The sequence below is a fragment of the Bos indicus genome, chromosome 22, assembly GCF_029378745.1.
Source record: "Bos indicus isolate NIAB-ARS_2022 breed Sahiwal x Tharparkar chromosome 22, NIAB-ARS_B.indTharparkar_mat_pri_1.0, whole genome shotgun sequence".
Lineage (NCBI taxonomy): Eukaryota > Metazoa > Chordata > Mammalia > Artiodactyla > Bovidae > Bos > Bos indicus.
This window is the reverse complement of record NC_091781.1, coordinates 27,133,103-27,154,322: the sequence shown is the minus strand read 5'-3', so window position 1 is coordinate 27,154,322 and position 21,220 is coordinate 27,133,103. Positions and strand designations below refer to the sequence as shown.

Sequence of the window (21,220 nt, the reverse complement as noted above, 5' to 3'; positions counted from 1 at the left end):
TTTCCATATTTGCTGGCATAATGAGTGCAGCACTTTCACAGCATCATCTTCCAGGATTTGAAATAGCTCAACTGGAATTCCATCACCTCCACTAGCTTTGTTCATAGTGATGCTTTCTAAGGCCCACTTGACTTCCCATTCCAGGATGTCTGGCTCTAGATGAGTGATCACACCGTCATGATTATCTTGGTCGTGAAGATCTTTTTTGTACAGTTCTTCTGTGTATTCTTGCCACCTCTTCTTAATATCTTCTGTTTCTGTTAGGTCCATACCATTTCTGCCCTTTATTTAGCCCATCTTTGCATGAAATGTTCCCTTGGTATCTCTAATTTTCTTGAAGAGATCTCTAGTCTTTCCCATTCTGTTGTTTTCCTCTATATCTTTGCATTGATTGCTTGCCATTCCCTTCTTGTAAGACAAAAATGATGCTAAATCCTTATCTTACACATTACATCAAAGAAATTCTAGATAGATCAAACGCATAAAGATCTGAAAAAATACATATTTAGTTGAACATACTTATAATGTGGAGACTTTATCAAAAGTGACACTCAAGGCAGAACACTGTATATAAACCAAAGGGATTTTACTATACAGTTTTATTTTTGATACTCTAATAAAGCAAAATAAGGAAACAAAAACAAAACTAACTAAATACAATAATAAAAGGTGACAAATCAGATAAAAAGTACAAAAATGTGCCATATATGACAAATGATATTCATCTTAAAATATAAGGAATGATTTAAATAATTATTTTTATATAAAGATTTTCAATAAGATAGGATTGTTTCTAAAGTGTTCGTACTAACATAGAAATGTTACAACATTAATAGAAAAAATGTAAATATGTCAGTGCAGTTGCTTTCGATTATGAAACAAAATATGTTAAGAAAAAATAAAATAAATAGATCAAGATGATGGCTATTTTGGTAATATGGGTAATTTTACCTCTGTGATTTAAACCTGCTAAATTTTCTGTGTTCTATAATAAGCACCATTGATTTTAACACCTAAAAAAAAAAAAAAACCACAAACTCTTTTTTTTTAAGTATCTTCAAGGGAAAATATTGGGTTTATTTTAAAAATCTTACTTTTCAATATGTTCTTTAGTTTAACTATATTTAGTGGAGACTATGTGTCAATAAATACCTCCTTTTCTCTATGCATGCCATTCTCCTGCATGGACAATTCCTTTCCTTAGCAAATCTACAATTTTGCCAAAAAGCAATGTGTACACGTGCACACAGGAAGGAAATAAACAGCTGAAATATAACAGCTACATTATTTCTCATTGTTAGTAATTTTTTTTTTTCTGCCAGAGGAGGAAAGCAATAAAGAAAACATATATAGAATTTTAGCAGTGAACACGTACTTATTAATTCTTTTTCAGGGCTAAAGTGACAACTCTACTTCATTTCCTACATTGTATCTTGAAAAATATACAAAGGGACAAAAGAAAAATGAAAGTTCCTGTGCTCAGCATCCAGTTCTCAGATCTGAGGTTTACATAAAAATGTGGTAGAGTGGAAGGAGTCCTGTATTCTCCTTTACAACTAAACATGAAGTCTTCTTTCAGTTTCAGTGGTCAACTGGAATTTGTTATACTTTTCTATGTAAAGCTCAAGATAAGTGGAACTTCAGAGAAACAATAAACTGAAGAATCAGATCAGATCAGATCAGTCCGACTCTTTGCAACCCCATGAATCGCAGCACGCCAGGCCTCCCTGTCCATCACCAACTCCTGGAGTTCACTGAGACTCACGTCCATCGAGTCAGTGATGCCATTCAGCCATCTCATCCTCTGTCGTCCCCTTTTCCTCTTGCCCCCAATCCCTCCCAGCATCAGAGTCTTTTCCAATGAGTCAACTCTTCGCATGAGGTGGCCAAAGTACTGGACTTTCAGCTTTAGCATCATTCCTTCCAAAGAAATCCCAGGGCTGTTCTCCTTCAGAACTGAAGAATAATACATGCCAAATGTTCTTCGCAAAAGACCCAGAAATTTTTGTGCCCAAAGAATAATTTTAAGTAGCAAGTTTGGAATACAAATAAATAAATACTTGATGGTAAAATATAACACACATCGCATCCATTCAAAGATATCCATTTAAAGATATCTCAGCTTGAGAAAATATCTCACCTTGACAGTGTATTCAAAAAGCAGAGACATCAATTAGCTGACAAAGGTCCCTACAGTCAAAACGATGGCTTTCAAAAAGTTGATGCTTTTGAATTGTGGTGCTGGAGCAAAGAGATCAAACCAGTCAATCCTAAAAGAAATCAACCCTGAATATTTGTTGGAAGGACTGATGCTGAAGCTGAAGCTCCAATACTCTGGCCACCTGATGTGAAGAGCCAACTCATTGGAAAAGACCCTGATGCTGTGAAAGATTGAGGGAAGGAGGAGAAGGAGGCAACAGAGGATAAGATGGTTGGATGGCATCACTGACTCCATACATGAATTTGAGCAAACTCCGGGAGATAGTGAAGGACAGGGAAGCCTGGCATTACTAACTCAATGGACATGAGTTTGAACAAACTCTGAGAGACAGTGAAGGACAGGAAGGCTGGCATGCTGCAGCCATGGGTCACAAAGAGTCAGACACCACTTAGTGACTGAACAACAACAGCTTGATAAAATATAATACCTTGTCAACATTTAAAGGAATCATCTTCTCCCTAACTATACAGGATGCATATCATAAATGCCATGTACATACAAGACACGTTCTCCAATGGGGGTCCATGTTTGTGAGCAACGTGAGCAGTCTCTAGTTAACCTTTCTTTGACCTGATATTTCCTAGATTAGCCAGAATGACCCAGGCAATCACTGGCTTCCTGCAGTCAGCTTGTAATTTGGGGTAGAAAGGACCTTAAGAGGTCATCAACAGTGCCTGAATAAATTTCGCTCCATGGTGGGAGGATGCAAACTTCAAGCTCTTGTACTTCAAAGGAAATTAATTTCCCACTGGTCTTGCAACTTTGTGTTATATAAATCCCTGGATTTAAGACTAGGAATATTTCTGATGTGCTTTTGAAAATCTGATCTAAGAGTTTAAAAAAAGGAAAACAAAATTCTCTAGAACGAAGCACTGTAGGCCTTTAATAAAAGGTTTGCACTGAGTAAGTCTTATCCCTGGATTATCTCCCTAGTACAGTAACTGGCTGGTTTTTAAAGGGTATCACAGAAAAAAGAGACAATAATAGGGCACGCTCAGGAGGCAGTGCATGGTATTCTTTCAACTGTACTTGGAAGTTTTGCCTGTCCTTGGAGGGGACACAACCAGGCCTGAAACCAACCTGCAATTGGAATGTTTCCTGATGCATTTCCAAACTGGGCCAGATTGTTGGAGACATTCTCCCAAAGGTGCATTCAAACCGCATACCCCTATCCTGACAGAGATCATGCTGAACCTCGGTAAACAGACTTGGAATTCTCTGGAGAATGTCCCTCATTTCCCATGTGGAATTGTGTACGTGACTTTGTTAAAGAATTCCTTTCCCTTAGTCAGGGCAATTATCCGGCAAAGGAGGCTCTTGCATTCTCCGATTCCAAAAGAATTTTCATAGAACTCATCTGTCCTTTAGTCTTCCAGTGAAACACCCCATTGTTCAAAAGACCATTTGAAGGTTACTTCCCTAAGCTCTTACTAGTATTCTACCAGCACTAAGATAGAGTATGATTGTCTATACATTTATCAACTCCATTATATTTTTTCAATTCCAGGTATAAAGGTTCTCATTCATTAGGCTTGCACAGAGCTTAGAAGAATCAATTTTATATGATACAAAATTTTAAATAAATTTGTGTGCATATATATATATATGTATAATGGTTTTAAGTTATGTCCTCTATTAGGATGTCTTATCATAGTCCTAGTAACCACTGTTGTCCTGTGTGCTGTGCTTAGTCGCTCAGTCATGACCGACTCTTTGCAACCCCATGGACTGTAGCCCACCAGGCTCCACTGTCCATGGGGATTCTCCAGGCAAGAATACTAGAATGCGTGCCATGCTCTCCTCCAGGGGAACTTCCCATCCCAGGGGTTGAACCCAGGTCTCCCACATTGCAGGCAGATTCTTTACTGTCTGAGCAGCCAGGGAAGCCCAACCCACTGCTAGTTGTCTCAATTCCTATTAAAAGAGATTCAAGGAATTAGTCTCTAATCATGTGTGTAAGACTGAGAGGGTCACAAGTGTAACAGCAGATATGCACAGATGCTGTTCTTTGGGCAAAACTCTCTCACAGTTTCAGTTCTAAATTTTCTCTACATAATACTTCCAATGGAAATTCCCAGCCTATCTCTTTAATGCTTCCTTCCTTTGACTAGGTATCCAATTCATGCATTGTTTTCAAGTTCTCCCAACTTGCAGATACCTGGATTTTCAGTGAGTTTTGCATTTCATCTACTCCTTTCACTTGCTCAAGATTTCCTTCATTATATTACAATGGGCGGATCGTAATGACTTGGCTTTAGAAAACCAGCATTTCTTTCAATTAAGCGTAGGATTCTTAATGATTCTTTGTAGCTTGGAATATATACCTCCAAAATACTTCATTGAGAATCAGAAAGAAATCATGGGCACTTTGATACATTCCAATGCCTATTGCTACTTCTGCTAAGTCACCTTAGTCGTGTCCGACTCTGTGCGACCCCCACCCCTGGGATTCTCCAGGCAAGAACACTGGAGTGGGTTGCTATTTCCTTCTCCAATGCATGAAAGTGAAAAGTGAAAGTGAAGTCGCTCAGTCGTGTCCGACTCTTCGAGACCCCATGGACTGCAGCCCACTAGGCTCCTCCATCCATGGGATTTTCCAGGCAAGAGTACTGGAGTGGGGTGCCATTGCCTTCTCCACCAATGCCTATTGGAGATATGTAATTGTGCCTCTGTTCTACTTCCATAATAGAAAGATTAGCAATGCCTTTTTTTACCCTCTTTTGCATCTGCTTCTTGTTCTAATATTCCTTTAACCTTCCTTATTCTCCACTCTGGGGCTTCCCAGATGGTGCTAGTAGTAAAGAACCCACCTGCCAATGCAGGAGATGCAAGAGATGCTGGTTCAATCCCTGGGTCGGGAAGATCCCTTGGAGAAGGCATGGCAACCCACTCCAGTATTCTTGCCTGGAGAATGTCATGGACAGAGAAGTCTGGTGGGTTACAATCCACAAGATCACACAGAGTCGGACACAACTGAAGTGACTTAGCACGCACGCATGCATTAGCCACTCTAGTACTGTAAAGGACAAAATTCTCTCATTTTATCGCTAAGGACTCTTGAACCTCTGCCACTCAACTAATCTATACTAAGGAATCCAAGATTCAGAACCACAGCGAAGGAAAACCAAGAAATAACTTTTACTGCATACCAGCATTAGTTTAAGAAAACTCATATAGATTATGTGTTATAGCCATGGGAAAAAAACAAAACATTTCACACGAGTATTGGAAAGCAGTTGGCAATATTAAGTATGTGCTAAGAATTAACATTTCATGTTTACACCAGATGTCAGGTATACCACTTCTCTCTCTGAGCTGTCAAAAAAGCATAATGCAGAGAAAAAAGGTCAAAGAATCCTGAGGGACGCGAGTGGTGCTTAAAGGCATAATGATTGGAAAAGATTGCTTTAAGTCTACATACATCACCACTTCAAATGTCATTTCAAATCACAAGTGGAAACAGAATAGGCCTTCTCAAGAGATTTGTGGAATACAATATGTTTTGGCAGTAGTCTTCAAAACACAGTATGGCTACTGTAAGCATGGGCCGGCATCGGGCCCCTTATCTGAAGATCAATGATTAGAGATGATTGATGGACTCGTTTTCTCAGCAGAAAACACCAGCCTGTTGTTACTCCTGTAACAGATGTAATGTGATCCACACATAATTAATCGAATTTATAAAATGCTAGAAGTATATTAACTAGTCAAAGCAACACTTATTTTTCTCCCCTAGTTTTCATAATGATATAATGAAGACTTCACCCCCTAATACATTAACAATTCTACAGCCAAGATTAATCAGAACAAATGCAGGGAACTGACTGCACCTGCTCACTGATAAGATAGGCATGTCCTCTACTGCTGTCCTTCTCTTTTCTTTCCTCCTCTCCCTCTTCTTTCCTCTCTCCCTCCCTTCCTTTTATAATATGTTAGTACATAATTCTATCTTTAAAGAGTATTCATGTGTAAGGTAAGGTAAGTCACTTCAGTCGTGTCCGACTCTGTGCGACCCCATAGATGGCAGCCCACCAGGCTCCCCCGTCCCTGGGATTCTCCAGGCAAGAACACTGGAGTGTGTTGCCATTTCCTTCTCCAATGCATGAAAGTGAAAAGTCAAAGTGAAGTCACTCAGTCGTGTCCAACTCTTAGCGACTCCATGGACTGCAGCCTAACAGGCTCCTCCATCCATGGGATTTTCCAGGCAAGAGTACTGGAGTGGGGTGTCATTGCCTTCTCCGATTCATGTGTAACTACAACATTTAAAATTGGTAAAGACAGAATTGTTCTATAATGCAGGAGACCTGGGTTCGATCCCTGGGTTCGGAAGATCCCCTGGAGAAGGGAAGACTATTCACTCCAGTATTCTGGCCTGGAGAATTCCAACCAGAATTTGCAACCATGGGGTTGCAGAGTCGGACACGGCTGAGTGATTTTCACTTTCCCTTTTGGGGAAATGTGAGGTCTGTACACTAAGCTATCCCAAACTTTCAGAAACCCTTAGAGCATTTGGCAGAGGATATTTTGAAAATTTTTCTGGTATGTATGGTCTTTAAGCTATGTAAATGTTTCCTGAGGTGTACTTCTCAGAATATCTGGTCTTGCAAGATGCTACATAAAGGGTTCTGTTGTCAAGTAAGTTTGGGAGAAGATGCACACTAGACTCCTCCTCTAGGTTACATAAAATTAACACTGTGCTATTAAAAGTTCTGAGAAATAAAAGAAAGGTGCTTTCTTTTGCTTTTCCTAGCATTTTTGCAAACTTTTTTTTTTTTTGTAAACTGCCTCACTCTTTTATTTGATGCCTATTACTATTCCACAAGAACATGGTGAAAAATGTTTGCTCAGTGTCAAACAAATGGTCTATGAGTAAAAATATAAAACCACAAGAGAAAACAAGGAGTCTATGGCAGGTACACAGAAAGTACCTGTACCCAGTGTATATAATCTATCAACCCATGCGTGAGATGGTCATGGCAGGGGGCAATGCACAGGAAGGTTCCTTTCTATGATGGGTGATCAAGACTAGGGAGTGCAGACATATGTGTAATGTTGTATGAAAATTATAAGGAAATTAAAAGAAGCGATACAAGTGGGCTGCAAAATACATAATACTTTCAAGTACAGCAATGTCACTGAAAACATTAAGCTTATATTAGAAACATAAGAAAAAAAATGTCTTCTTTTTTTTTTTTTGGCTACTCTGCTCGGCTGGTGAAATTTTAGTTTGCCAGATGAGGAATTGAACTGGGGTTCTCAGCAGTGCAAGCATGGAGTTCTGACCAATGGACTGTCCGGGAATGCCTGAAAAATTCTTAGCTTTTTACATGTACATAAAAATTTACATTAGGAATAAAAAATGATATACTCATAGCTACAACAGAAGAACTAGCTATGTGGCACCAGTGTTATGAACCTGCCTGCCAATGCAGGAGACACAGGAGACACAGGTTCGATCCCTGGGTCGGGAAGATCCCATGGAGGAGGGCATGGAAACTCACTCTAGTACTCTGCCCTGGAGAATCCCATGGACAGAGGAGCCTGGCAGGCTACAGTCTATGGGGTCACAAAGAGTCACACAAGACTGAAGCGACTTAGCACACAACACTGCTGAATTGTCATGTTTACTCTTGGGAATACAGTGCTTCTTTATGGCAACTGAACTTTAGCTGACATCTACCACTGACTTTCCAAGTTCATTTCCTTTCAGATAAAACCAAACGGAATCTCAAAAATGACAAAGTTTGTACTTACATCTAATAAAACCTCACACATTAGACCCCCAGGACTTTGCTGTGTATAGTTGACTGGTTTATTCCCACTTTGGGGGCATAAAACATTTGCTAACAAACGTAATAATGAAAACAAACTGAAAGGGAAGAATGCTTAAGTGCTTCAGAAAATGGATATACAATGAATTTGGAAAACTGTTTAAAGACGGATTGAGGTGCTACTTCCAGCACTGCAGGCCTCCAGGAGCCCATAATTAGCTGTTTTAATTAGCCGTGTTTGGAATTGTTTTATGTACTCCTGAATCTCATAAAAGATGAATTTTTAAAGGCTATAAACAATACTTTCAACTTTCTCTTAGACATACATCCCCTTGGACTATTGAGTGAATAAGACTTTTAAAAAAATTAACATTAATTGAATGTGCTTGAGGAAGAGACTTCTAACTACAACCCACCGGTTAAAGGCACCCTCAGACCAAGTACTATCTGATTCACATTGCTAACATTTTGGAAAATTTTGCCAACATATAGTTTCTAGCTATACTTGCTTTCCCCATGGAAATAATTAACTGGAGATGAGCAACATTTGAACACTTTGGGTGGCGTGACCCTTTCGAGTGCCATTTTTCATCATGATATATCATTGTACTTAAACATTTTTGTGTTGGAAAAGCGGGATATCTTAAACTAGTTGTTGGATCTAGGTGTCATCACATCTGGGGAAACTGAAAGAGATTACAAGGCCAAAAAGCTAAAGAAAACAATAGGAACATATGGTCAATTACATTATTAGTAAAGTTATCTGTTGCTCCTTCTGTGACAGAATGGTTTCTGGCTCATTTGATCAGTATTGGCCATAGTACATGCTTTTCAAAACAGAATGGGAGCAAAAATGATGTATATACCACCTGTGAACAGGCAAAATGGGTCTTACAATTTTTTTTCTTCTCCCATGAGAATGACATATCCCAGGGACTTCCCTTGTTGGTTCAATGGTTAAAAATCCTCCTTGAATATGGGGGATGTGGATTCGACCCCTGGTTGGGAAACTAAGGTCCCATATGCCTCAGAGCAACTAAGCTCGAGGGCCACACCTGTAACTAGAGAGCCTACATGCCACCACTACTGAAGCCTGCCTCACGACTAGACAATTGGTGTACCACCAAGAAAGATCCTGCATGATGCAATGAAGACGTGCTACAGCTTAAAAAAAAAAAAAAAGACAAATCTCAGACAGGGGCTGCTTTTTCCCAAATTAAGTAAGTCCCTTGGGTTTCCCTGATAGCTCAGCTGGGAAAGAATTCACCTGCAATGCAGGAGACTCTGATTTGATTCTTGGGTGGGGAAGATCCGCTACAGAAGGGATAGGCTACCCACTCCAGTAATCTTGGGCTCCCCTGGTGGCTCAGCTAGTAAAGAATCTGTCTGCAATGTGGGAGACCTGGGTTCGATCCCTGGGTTGGGAGATTCCCTGGCGAAGGAAAAGGCTACCCACTGCAGTATTCTGGCCTGGAGAATTTCATGGACTGTATAGTCCATGGGGTCGCAAAGAGTGGGACATGACTGAGAGACTTTCAGTTTCATGGAATATAGTGGCAACAAACCCCCAGCATAGAGCCTACAAAACTGGAAATCAATCTAAATTATTATAAGCCATTGAGACTCTGGAGTCATGTGTTACTGCAACAGAACTTAGTAAAAGCTTGACTGATAGAGAGCAAATTTCAAATAAAGAAAAAAAATATTTCTATGTGTTTAATATGCCAAGTGTGTCTGTATCTAATGACTTTAACTCAAGAGGACATTAGGAAAAAAGCCACAGTAAGAAATGTAAGCAGAAAATGGAGAGTATGTCTGATAAACTCTCCATAAACTCAGAGTTCAGTCCAGTTCAGTCACTCAGTCATGTCCGACTCTTTGTAACACCACAGCACGCCAGGCCTCCCTGTCCATCACCTGGAGTCCACCCAAACCCATGTCCATTGTGTCGGTGATGCCATCCAACCATCTCATCCTCTGTCGTCCCCTTCTCCTCCTGCCCTCAATCTTTCCCAGCATCAGGGTCTCTTCCAATGAGTCAGCTCTTCGCATCAGGTGGCCAAAGTATTGGAGTTTCAGCTTCAACGTCAGGTCCTCCAAAGAACACCTAGGACTGATCTCCTTTAGAGTGGACGGTTGAATCTCCTTGCAGACCAAGGGACTCTCTAGAGTCTTCTCCAACACCATAGTTCAAAAGCATCAATTCTTTGGTGCTCAGCTTGCTTGATAGTCCAATTCTCACATCCATACATGACTCCTGGAAAAACCACAGCCTTGACTAGATGGACCTTTGTTGGCAAAGTAATGTCTCTGCTTTTGAATATGCTGTCTAGGTTGGCTATAACTTTCCTTCCAAGGAGTAAGCGTCTTTTAATTTCATGGCTGCAATCACCATCCGCAGTGATTTTGGAGCCCAGAAAAATAAAGTCTGACACTGTTTCTACTGTTTCCCATCTATTTGCCATAAAGTGATGGGACCAGATGCCATGATCTTAGTTTTCTGAATGTTGAGCTTTAAGCCAGACCTCAAAGGGTAAAGGGAGTTGAAGGATTTTAAAACTCCTCCCTGATAAGATCAGTCTGGGTTCTACTCCAGATGGGCACATCCCCTTGAGATGAACACACACACAAACACAGACAATAACAACAATAAACGAATCCAAACTGCTCAAGGATAAGATACTCAAGGATTGAAAGCTCTGAAAACTTAACCAATGCACAGTTCCTGTGATTATTAACAAGCACAGCTGACTGCCTGGCACCAATTGCTCCACACGTGGGAAAGTGGATGAGCCCCAGGGAATATTCCGCTATACACCTAGGCACGCTGGAAGCTGTACTCTCTAAGAGGATCAATGTTAATGAAGGACAAATTGAGCTGAGATAGGAATTGTCCAGCTTATAAATAAATGAACCTCAATGCCATATATAAGGCAAAAATTCCACTTTCCTTTTAAAGTCCAACATGTCCTACTTAAGAAAATGTAACTCCTGAAATGCTTCAATGCAGTCCACCAGGCTCCTCTGTCCATGGGATTTCCCAGGCAAGAATACTGGAGTGGGGGTGTCATTTCTTCCTCCTGGAGAGCTTCCCAACCCAGAGATCCAACTTGCATCTCCTGCCCTGGCAGGCAGATTTGTTTTTTACTGCCGAGCCACCTGGGAAGCCCCAAAGAGTGGAGATTCCCAGGAAAGACTCCACATTAAGGAATGAGAATCTCTGAGAGTGGGATCGTGGGATACACATTTTCAACAAGTTCTCCAAAATGAACTTCTTATGTTGCCACTAGAGTTCATGAAATACAGACTTTTGAGACACTCTGCACCTCATGTGTCTTTGGTCTTAACATGTTTGTGCTTATTTTCAAAAGTACATGTCAGAGTGTGGCAGAGAGACCCGTTCCCACTTCCCCAGGGACACACAGTGGTCCTCCTTTGCTCTCGCTCTGACTGTGTGACTGGGGACCAGTCAACAGAAAGTACACTTAAGTGACGTGCCATCTCCTGCAGTCAGAGGTCCATAAAAACCACCCATGGGGCTTTCCCCTCCTTTTTTATCTGTCAACTCTACAAAGACAGAGGTAGTGACCATGGATTTTAGACGCTGAAATGGAGAGGCATAAACAGATGGAGCCAGAGGCCTATGATCAAAAACACTTGATGTGGACTTTGAGCAAGAAATATGATTTGGTTTGAGCTAATATATTTTCAGATTTCTTTGTTACAGTAGCTCATGTAATCTTAATTAAAACATTAGTACATACAAATGCATTTTTATGGCAAATCAATGAGCATTTAACTCTCTTGCTAGCACACAAATTAGTTCTTAGGTTTCCCCTAATGTTACTGTTTTTGTTTTTGACAAAACCCACCAAGTAGTAGTTATCCTTAATTTCTGCTTAAGCTGGCAAGAATCAAAGCCTTTACTATTTACAGTGCAATTTTTACTTAAAGCAGAAAACGTCAGAGCTCTGCTACCTTTAAGTTCTTATAGAAGAAACTTCCAGCTTACACATGTGATTTTTTTGTTGCTTTCATGAGCATAATGTTCTTTCTTACTTCTCTTTGTGAGTGGATGGAATTACAGCAAGGAAAACTATGTGGTCTTTTCAGTGGGAGAAAATGATTTCTCACTGACTATACCAGACCATTTACGGGATTTGAGAATGAAATGGGGGGCGGAGTGAGCCTGAATTCATGCTGCTGTGATGAAATATATGCAGAGCAGTCCTAGATAGTCCTAAAATTTTCAGGAAACCTACTCATAGAATGAACAGGTAAATAACCCTAAATGCAGTTTCTTCAAATTGTCTTCTGTGACCCGTCTCCTTCTAGGACCACTTATGGTATGTTCTGTGCTGACTTCAATCACAAATGGATGCTAGAACAGCGCAGGGGCTCTTGTGCAGACATGTAGCTTCTCTTCCTTTACTTTTTACATTAAATTTCCTCTTCTCCTTGCATCAGTTATATTACCTCTCCACCTCCACACTGGTGTAGCCCTAACCATAATGCCCTTTGTATTAGCTCGAGCCCTTGGATGTAAAAAACAAACCCAGTAGACTCAGATTAAAATAATTAAGGGAACAGAATACATATCCCTATACTGGGGCTGTTTCATGGCGACAGAGGATAAGAAAGCAGCTGCTAAGGGAGGAAGGCTGGAGGGCCGGCAGCCAGGCAGTCTTTAGCCTTCACTCTGTCCCCGGTCTCTGTTTTCAGTCTCTGAAGGGCTGCTTCTCTGTTCTACGTCCATCAGCTTTCTCAGCATGATAGGGAAGTTCTGCCTCAAATCTCCAAATTCAAACACTGCAGCCTGTCAGGTCAATTTTCTAACTTCTAGGAGAGAGTAGCTGATTGACCCTTCTCTGGGCTAAGCAGCTGAGACTGGCTGGAACACACTAGGTGCGGGTCTAGGCTGTGGAGGCGAAGGAGGGAATCCGCAGGAGGAGAGGCAGCCACTGATGCTTGTACAGGCCGGGCACCTCAGAGGCATCTCTAGGCCTCTAAGTATCAGCGTGTTGGTAAGCAACACATAAACAAGTCTGAAGTCTCCAACCACAGATAATCCGACCCTCATGGTTGCAAGCAGGAAACCCAAACACTCTCCAGAACTGTGTTTTCTAAAATGGGGTACCAATATTCCAGACAAATGTACAAACGTACCTTGGGGTACAAGAAGAAAACAGAAATAAACCCTCTTCATAAATGTACTTAGCTATTTTAATTTTATATTTTCTCCACAGTAAACATATTAGGATTATAGTATATTTTGATCTATATAAATAAATCAGACATACATTGATATATATTATTTTCATAAATTCTCACAACCACCCTATAAGTTCTGTGATTATTCCCTGTTTACACATAAGAAACAGAGATTCAGAGGCTAGTTCTTGGAGGCCTGGTTTGTCCTCCCTGCGCCTGCAGGTCTGCCTCAGTGTATATGCATGTGTGTGCACTGGGTGTTGGTGCTTAACAAATATTTTAATTATATCAGTGCATCTGTGAAAAGGGTTTGGAGAATGCTGTCCCAGAATGCAGAAGATATGTAAATCGGAAAACTGAAGCCTGTAGTTTCTGGAAGCATAAGAAAATTTTCCATCAGAAAGCAATAGACCTAGGTCTGAAGTCAAATTTACTGTGTGTGTCTTTGGACAAATCACCTGACTGCTCTGAGGCCCAGCTGGTTGGTGCAGAGTGATCCTCCCTTCCTTGATGCTATCAACAACAAGCTCAGCATCCACCTGAATAACAGCGCTTATCTTACTGTCACTACAGGGTTAACCCATCACCAGTAATCCCACCTTTCTCCCTTCCAGTGGAGCCATAGCCCTTGAGGACAGGTGGATTCCTACTGCCTATAGTATGAGTGCATTGCACTTCATTTGGGGAGCAGTTTGGGTGGGGTTCAAAAAATATTGATTTGATACACTCCTATCAAGTTTATCAGTAATGCTTTCTACTTTATTCTATTTAATATTAAAATTATTTGAGTAAATGGCCATATTTAGTATTGTAAAAGTAGCATTATAAGATATAAATACCTTTCCTACATCAAAAGATACTTGATGAATGCATGAATAAATCAAAACATGAATAAAATAGTTGGATGGGTAGGTGGACAGATGGAAGGGTGGATGGATGGATGGAAGTAAGGAGGCATGGCAGACTCAAGGAATAATTTTTTTTAATTTAAATTTATTTATTTTAATTGGAGGCTAATTAGTTTACAATATTGTCTTGGTTTTGCCATACATCAACATGAATCCACCATGGATGTACACGTGTTTCCCATCCTGAACCCCCCTCAAGGAATATTTTTAATTCACAGTTTCTACATTTAAGCAATCTGGAGAAACTAGCGGTTTTTCATTTCCATTTCCAACTATAAAATCAATGTGCAGGAATAAGAGTATTTACTACAATAGATACTTCCTTGAGAGATCAAAATATTTCATTGTTATCCATGTAAGCAGTGACTGAGGCTTTTGTGTTAACAAATTCAGAACATACTTGTCTAAATGCCGCTAGGAATTTGTTAATATTTTGGACTCCTATAAATATCGACAGTCACATCAACATTAGCATATAGTCAAAAAACAGTTTTACAATTGAAAAATATGATTCAGTCATTGTACAGATGGATTCTCTTAACTCTTTGTCATGACATGGTAATATCCCTCCGCCTTCCAGGCTTGGGGGCATTAACTGAGGAGTGATATTTTGTGGTGTAGATAGAGGCTTACTCCTCAGTAACCCACCAATCGTCTGCTGGATTTTGATTTCACAATCTGTGACAGTATAAAGGTGTGCATGGCGCAACTTTCAGACACACTGTTTTAGGGAAGGGGAAATCGCTGGGTTCTCAGAAAAACCTTTTACACAGTGACCAGTGATGCAAAGATCATGGGAGGCAGAAAGCACATTTTGCCCATGAACAGCCTATGTATTCTTTACCTCAAAGTTTTGTAAAAAGCTATTGTTGCTGCTTAGTCACTAATTCGTGTCCGACTCTTTGTGACCAACTCTTTCTCGCCTCTTTCAAGGGCAAGAATACTAGAGTGGATTGCCATATCCTTCTCCAGAGGATCTTCCAGACTCAGTGATAAAACCCACATCCCCTGCACTGGCAGGTGATTCTTTACCACTGAGCCACCTGGGATCCAGCAACTAAGATTCCATAGATTAGGAACCTCAACAGTAGAGAAGTGTAGTTCAAGGAAAAATGAGTGCCCAAGACAAGACATGCGAAGTTTACACATTAAGGTATTTAGGGAAATTCTCGATTGGGGTCAAAGTCACATTGAAAATGCTTGGTAATATCTCATTCCCTTGAAACAAAGTCTAGTAGCTGGACGAATCTTTCCAGAACATTCCTACTTGGAAACTTTTCTTTAAGTTCCCCCAGCTAAACTATCTGAGTTAGCTTTTGGGTTTTGGTCCTCGGTAAAGGGGGCAGAAAAAAAAAAAAAAAGATGTTGCTACAGAGTGTGTAAATCCCATGCCATCTGGTTATGCTGCTGACAGTTCTCACCTCTGTCACACCAGGATTTACAAAGCAATTTTTAGGATGAAGTTGCTTCAACCTCCACTACTTGTTGTTTGGCATCTCACACTCTCCTTTTCACATCTCAGAGGCTGTGTTGTTGTAAGTGGATGGCAGTGTCCAGGGCTGTTATTGGAAGAAGAATATTCACAGAGCACAGACATGGGAAACTGAATCAGACACCAAAGTCATCTGCTTATGAAACACTGCGAAACACTCAGGTCTATTATTTACTCAGAATAAATCTCATTAGCCATCCTTGGACAAAAATCAAGTCTTTGTTCACATGTGTGTATGCAATAACTTGATTAACCTATGAATTCCTGTCTAATTAGTACTTATCATGAAGGACTCATAATCCAGTGTTGTATCTTTATTTATACTAGGATATTTTTTTGTATGCATTTGAATTTCTAATGATCTTGTAGCGAAATCAGTAACTGACTGGTAATTATACTAATTCCCAGCTTTTCACACTACTGGTAACTAGAATAATAATTAAGCCACAGATAATCCCTGGCTGGTACCTTTTTTTTGGCTTGCTAATTCCTGATCTTCCAACTAATTTTCAAGAGTATACAAATCCTTTTCACCTTAAAGAAGTACTGGATTATTCTGCAGAGATGATGATGAATAGGAAGTGGCAGAAAGGTCACAGAATGCGTGAGAGATAAGACTCTTGTCAAATGACAGTAGCCTGCATTGCTTAGGAATTATGCGGACCCCCAAGAAACATTTCTAATTGTCACTTATCATGAAACAATTTTTCTTTCTTATGGCATCAAATAAATGGGAACTGCTCTTCAGCAAAGCAGCCCCAGGTGGCTGCTACTTTCCTATAAATTATCTGCATACATGAATTAATTAAGGGAGTAGGAGGAACATATGCAGTGTCCATACTCTGGGACTCCTGTTGAGGCTCTCTCCTTGCATATCTATCTCCCTTGTCACTTATCCGGTTCCTCTCCATACTTTTAATCAAAAGAATCTCCTAGAAGTTGATTTATTTCCACCAAGAGCAAGCATACTGCTTAGCAACTAAGTAGCACTCAGTAAATAGAGGGTACTATTATTTGTTGTTGTTATTATTACTGTCATTACTTCTATTATTATTTTGCCCCTGTGTCTACTCTGTCAGGCTATTAGAGCATATGACAGATGAATAAAATATGAGGGTATCTTCAGTAATCAGAAAGTAACAATGACATTAAACATTTCTGACCAATGAAAAGAGACCAAGTAGAATGGAAGAAACATGGCAAAGTGAATAAAAATAACACAGTGGCGAAGACAGAAAAGGGAAACTCATGTCCTGGAGGGACGATGGGACTTTGTGGGAAGAAGACAAAATAGGTCACAGCAGGGCGGCCAGTGCCCCACATCACGCCTGCTGATAAACCCTGAGGTCATGGCTTTGGCTGCTCTATGCTGCCTCATATCCTCCCCTGAATTAGAAGTCTCCCAGTCCACAAGAAAATGAAGAAGGGCAGATAAAGTTGCTGTGGTCAGAGTTCACCATGATCTGGCCGTGTCTGCACCTGTCTTCTTGGTACCCAGGGCATATCAACTGTTAAATGCGTCTATGTCTAGAAACAGGATTTCCAGTACATTCTCAAAAAGCATTTATCATTGGCCAAATCTAAGAAGATTCCTCTGTTCATTTCATGAATATGTTCATTTGTTAACTATTACTTACTGACTGCTTGTTATAAACCAGCCTTGTGCTGGGCTGCTGCTGCTACTGCTGCTGCTACGTCACTTTAGTCGTGTCCGACTCTGTGCGACCCCATAGACGGCAGACCACCAGGCTTCCTGTCCCTGGGATTCTCCAGGCAAGAACACTGGAGTGGGTTGCCATTTCCTTCTCCAATGCATGAAAATGAAAAGTGAAAGTGAAGTCGCTCAGTCGTGTCCGACTCTAGCGACCCCATGGACTGCAGCCTACCAGGCTCCTCTGTCCATGGGATTTTCTAGGCAAGAGTACTGGAGTGGGGTGCCATTGCCTTGCTGGGCACTTGGGTGCAAGGCAAACTTGAACATAGGCTCTGTCTTCAAGATGCTCCCAAACCAAGGGGTCAGAGCAGTGGGTATAAACTGTGTCTTGGCAGGCACAGCATTAGGTAGACCTAGATCAATGACAATCCTGTTTTCAGTGTCTACATCTGTTGCTCTGGTCCCTATCATTTTCCTGCACAACCTGGCATGAAGGCAAGTATGCTTTTGTTCAGTTGTTTGTTCTCCCGTGCATGCACCGAGTTCTTAAGAGCTAATGCACCATATCCAGGCAGATTTCTTTCCTTCTTTGCCAACAGTTCTACAGACCTCCACTGTCAGCCCAGACTGTGAGCTTTAAAAATGAAAGGAGAACTATATGAAGTCACCAAAGACAGAGAGAAATCAGGATGTCATTACATGAGGAGAGCTGTGATTGGCGGGCAGTTCTCCAATTTCATGACAACAGAAATGATTCATCTTTTGTAATATGTTTTATCCAACAGCTTATTAAGACACCCTCACGGTGTGCAACTCAAAGAGCCCCTCCTCTGTCATCAGGGAGCGCATCATAAAAGCGCTTAAAGAAGATCATCTAGGCAGGCTCATAAATCGGGTCAGCATTTCCCAAATACATCATAAACAAGACTGCCCAGCTACTATTTTATGTTGATTTAAACAGTAAATTTTAGTAATTTTGATACTTGCTTACTAGCTGTAATTCCAACACTGTTTAGTGGTTAGTGTGTATCTAACACATCCCTCTCCCTTTTTTTCCTTTTTTTTTTTTTCTCATAATGAAACCCTTTTCCTTTGAAAACGATGTCTTTCTTATTCAAGTGCTTGTCATTAGATGGAGCTGGTTTCAGCCCTTTGCTGGAGGGAAAAATCTGATAAGCAAGGCCAGTCCAATTAACATCAGGAGCTACTGAGCAACAGGCTGTCTGGCCCAAGAGGATCTTTAGCATCAAGGATCATGAGAGCCCAGAGTTGCCAGGGGCCACCTGTGCTACACAGGGAGTCTACAGAACAACGGAATCAACATGGAGGGAAGCAGAGCCAAAAAATACCAAGAAACATAAACTGCTTGAGAAATTGGCTAAATTAGTGAGTTCACTAGTTTGGGTTCTCAGGGAGCAAAAATTAGAGTCTGGGATGAAAGATTTTGATTAATGATCAAAACCTGTGAAAACAAGGAGGCAGAAGCAGGATCTGAGATCAGAAAGAAGTCAAATTGGGGTCATCCAAAAAAGCCATGGTCATCCTGGCAGGTAGCTCTGGATAGAGCACTGGCCACCAGAACTTCCCAGTGTTAACAGGCAGAAATGGCTGACCCCAAGACATCCTCTCCTTGTTCAGACACCAGAGGCAGGCAGCACCTGGAAGGGTGAGGTCACAGGCAAGTGGCTCCTGCAGCCAAGGAGACTGGGAAAGAGCTGAGAGCAGGAGGCCACCGGCTGACCCCACTAACCACAGTGAGGCAGCGAGCTGTTCTGGGTGGCACATCTCCATGTTAACCACACAGCTCTATAGACAGCATGCGATCAACCCAGTTTTATAAGCCAGTAAATTCCCTATTTTCTTCAAGTCATTTTGAAATCAGTTACTTTTCTTGCTAATCAAAAGAATCTATGCTTCCCTTCAAAGTCAAAGATCTGATGGAACTTCATGATGTCAGCAAAATATATACTGCTGAATTAGACTGGGGAGCCCAATTTAAACTCGTACCCACCAACACGAGGGCAGGCAAAGCAGATAAGCCCCAAATTTGCAGTGTGCAGCTGGCTCAGACATTTCAAATGATCAGATACTGAAGACGGGAAATGTCTGTTTTACTGGGCTGAAGGTTTTGTGATTTAAACTGCCTACTCACCAAAGGGCCACAAGGACTTTGCTTCAGATGTCATGAAACAATTGAAGTCTAGCATATTTTTATTTGAATAAGCTTTACTCTCTTGGGAAGAAGACTTTTCAGTTTCCCCTCTGGTCAGGAGCATGAGAGGAAAATCCAACCAGCACTCCAGGCTCTTAACAGGGAACAGGGCTTATTAAATTACTTTCATACATGCAGAAGTTCATTTTCACTCTTGCAGCTTTTTCATTAAGGTCCTGAATTTCCAGCAATAATTCAATTTATACCAATGTAGCATAAAATTTGTAATTTCAACACCTCAATAAAAATGATATGAATATAAACATATTTCATTTTCAATACATATTACATATATATCAAGAGGTCCAACAGCATATATCAATAATCATGTATAAGTGTGTGTGTATGAGGCAGGGGGAGAGACAGAAAGAGAGAGGGAAAGAGAGGAAAGAACCCCACGGACACCAATATATGTCATGGTCTAAAACTGAATAACAAATGGTAATAGTGTAAGGATGAAGCATTGTTCAGCACCATTAGGGAACTGGAATGAACTTGATCTTGCCTGCCTTTAGATCTGTTTTGTTGGAATGAGTAAATCATGTTTGTAAACTTCTCGAGATAGACAATGTTTTGTTGAGTTTCTTATATTCCAACTCAGCCGACAGAATACAATGCTTGGATTATCAAGTTTCTCAAAGTAATTTATGGAAGCAATAAGAGCACATATACTGTGGGTCTTGCCCTGAAACTTATTTAATAAATATAAGAAGCAAAAACATAGCACTTGTTACCTCCAGAGTGTGGCGGGGGGCCGCAGAGCAGGACGACTCCCTGGCCTTCACGCACTGACACTGTACTTCTCATTTTGGTTTTAAAATTTTCAAGATCTGATTTGAAAACAAAACAAAACAGGATTTCAGAAAGGACCATACATTTAAAATGTTTGAACAAGAGACATTCCTTTCCTTTTATAGGAAAATTAAAAAAAAAAAAAAATCCCTCTCAGGAACCTTAGAACTTTCAGCATTTGCTTTGAGAAGGAAACTTTGGATTTTGATTTCTTTATTAGTGTTTCTAGAAATTCAGTAATAAAAATAAAAACTATACTCACTAACCCTGTGAATTAAATTCACATATTTCTTCTTTATTTATAGTGAAAAAAATACAAACTGTTTTTATCATTGCCCACATAATTATTTTTAAGTATTTAATAAAGCAATTAAGGCAAATACTATTTTGATCACCAGTGATCTTTTTTAAAAACCATTTGATTTCTTCTCATAACAATCCAGAATAGCAAATTCTAATTCATATTCTCCAGCTTATAGCATGGAGAAAATTTATGGGCTTCATTTGAACAAAGCTTAAGACTATGAGGAAAGAGAAGAAAAGCCTGTTTCTCTAAACTCTGATTAAAAAAAAAAAAAATACTGTGCATTCCACAGTTAATACACCGCGAGGTGTCACTTTCTGTATCAGAACACTTGTACTGTCAATTTGTGAAAGAATATACTTACTTCACAGCTTTTAAGGGTTGATATAAATTGCCTATGTGGTGACTATGAAAAGTAAGGCAGAGCATGAATTTTAAGATACGACTTCAAAAATTTCAACTTTGCCTTGAAAAATGCAAAAACCGAAACAACCATCTTCAAATTGATAAAACTACAAACTGTAGACACATGAATATAGTCAACACATCAAAGGGAAATAAGAACCCTATGCTGTTTCATTTTATTGTTACTAAAAATAGTATTAAATTGTTAGATTATAAACATGGAATTAAACAATCAGCAAAACTGATCGTA

The 21,220-nt window shown here is 40.2% G+C and overlaps 1 protein-coding gene across 4 annotated transcripts in view; it reads right to left on the bottom strand.

Annotated features, from left to right (window-relative positions):
* CNTN3 (contactin 3) overlaps positions 1-21,220 on the bottom strand; it is a 402,840-nt gene that overhangs the window by 167,325 nt on the left and 214,295 nt on the right. For all 4 annotated transcript variants that reach the window (XM_070776321.1, XM_070776319.1, XM_070776322.1 and 1 more), the window contains exon 5: positions 20,204-20,299. In XM_070776321.1, coding sequence (XP_070632422.1) covers positions 20,204-20,299 — 96 coding nt within the window. The remainder of the gene's footprint in view (positions 1-20,203; positions 20,300-21,220) is intronic.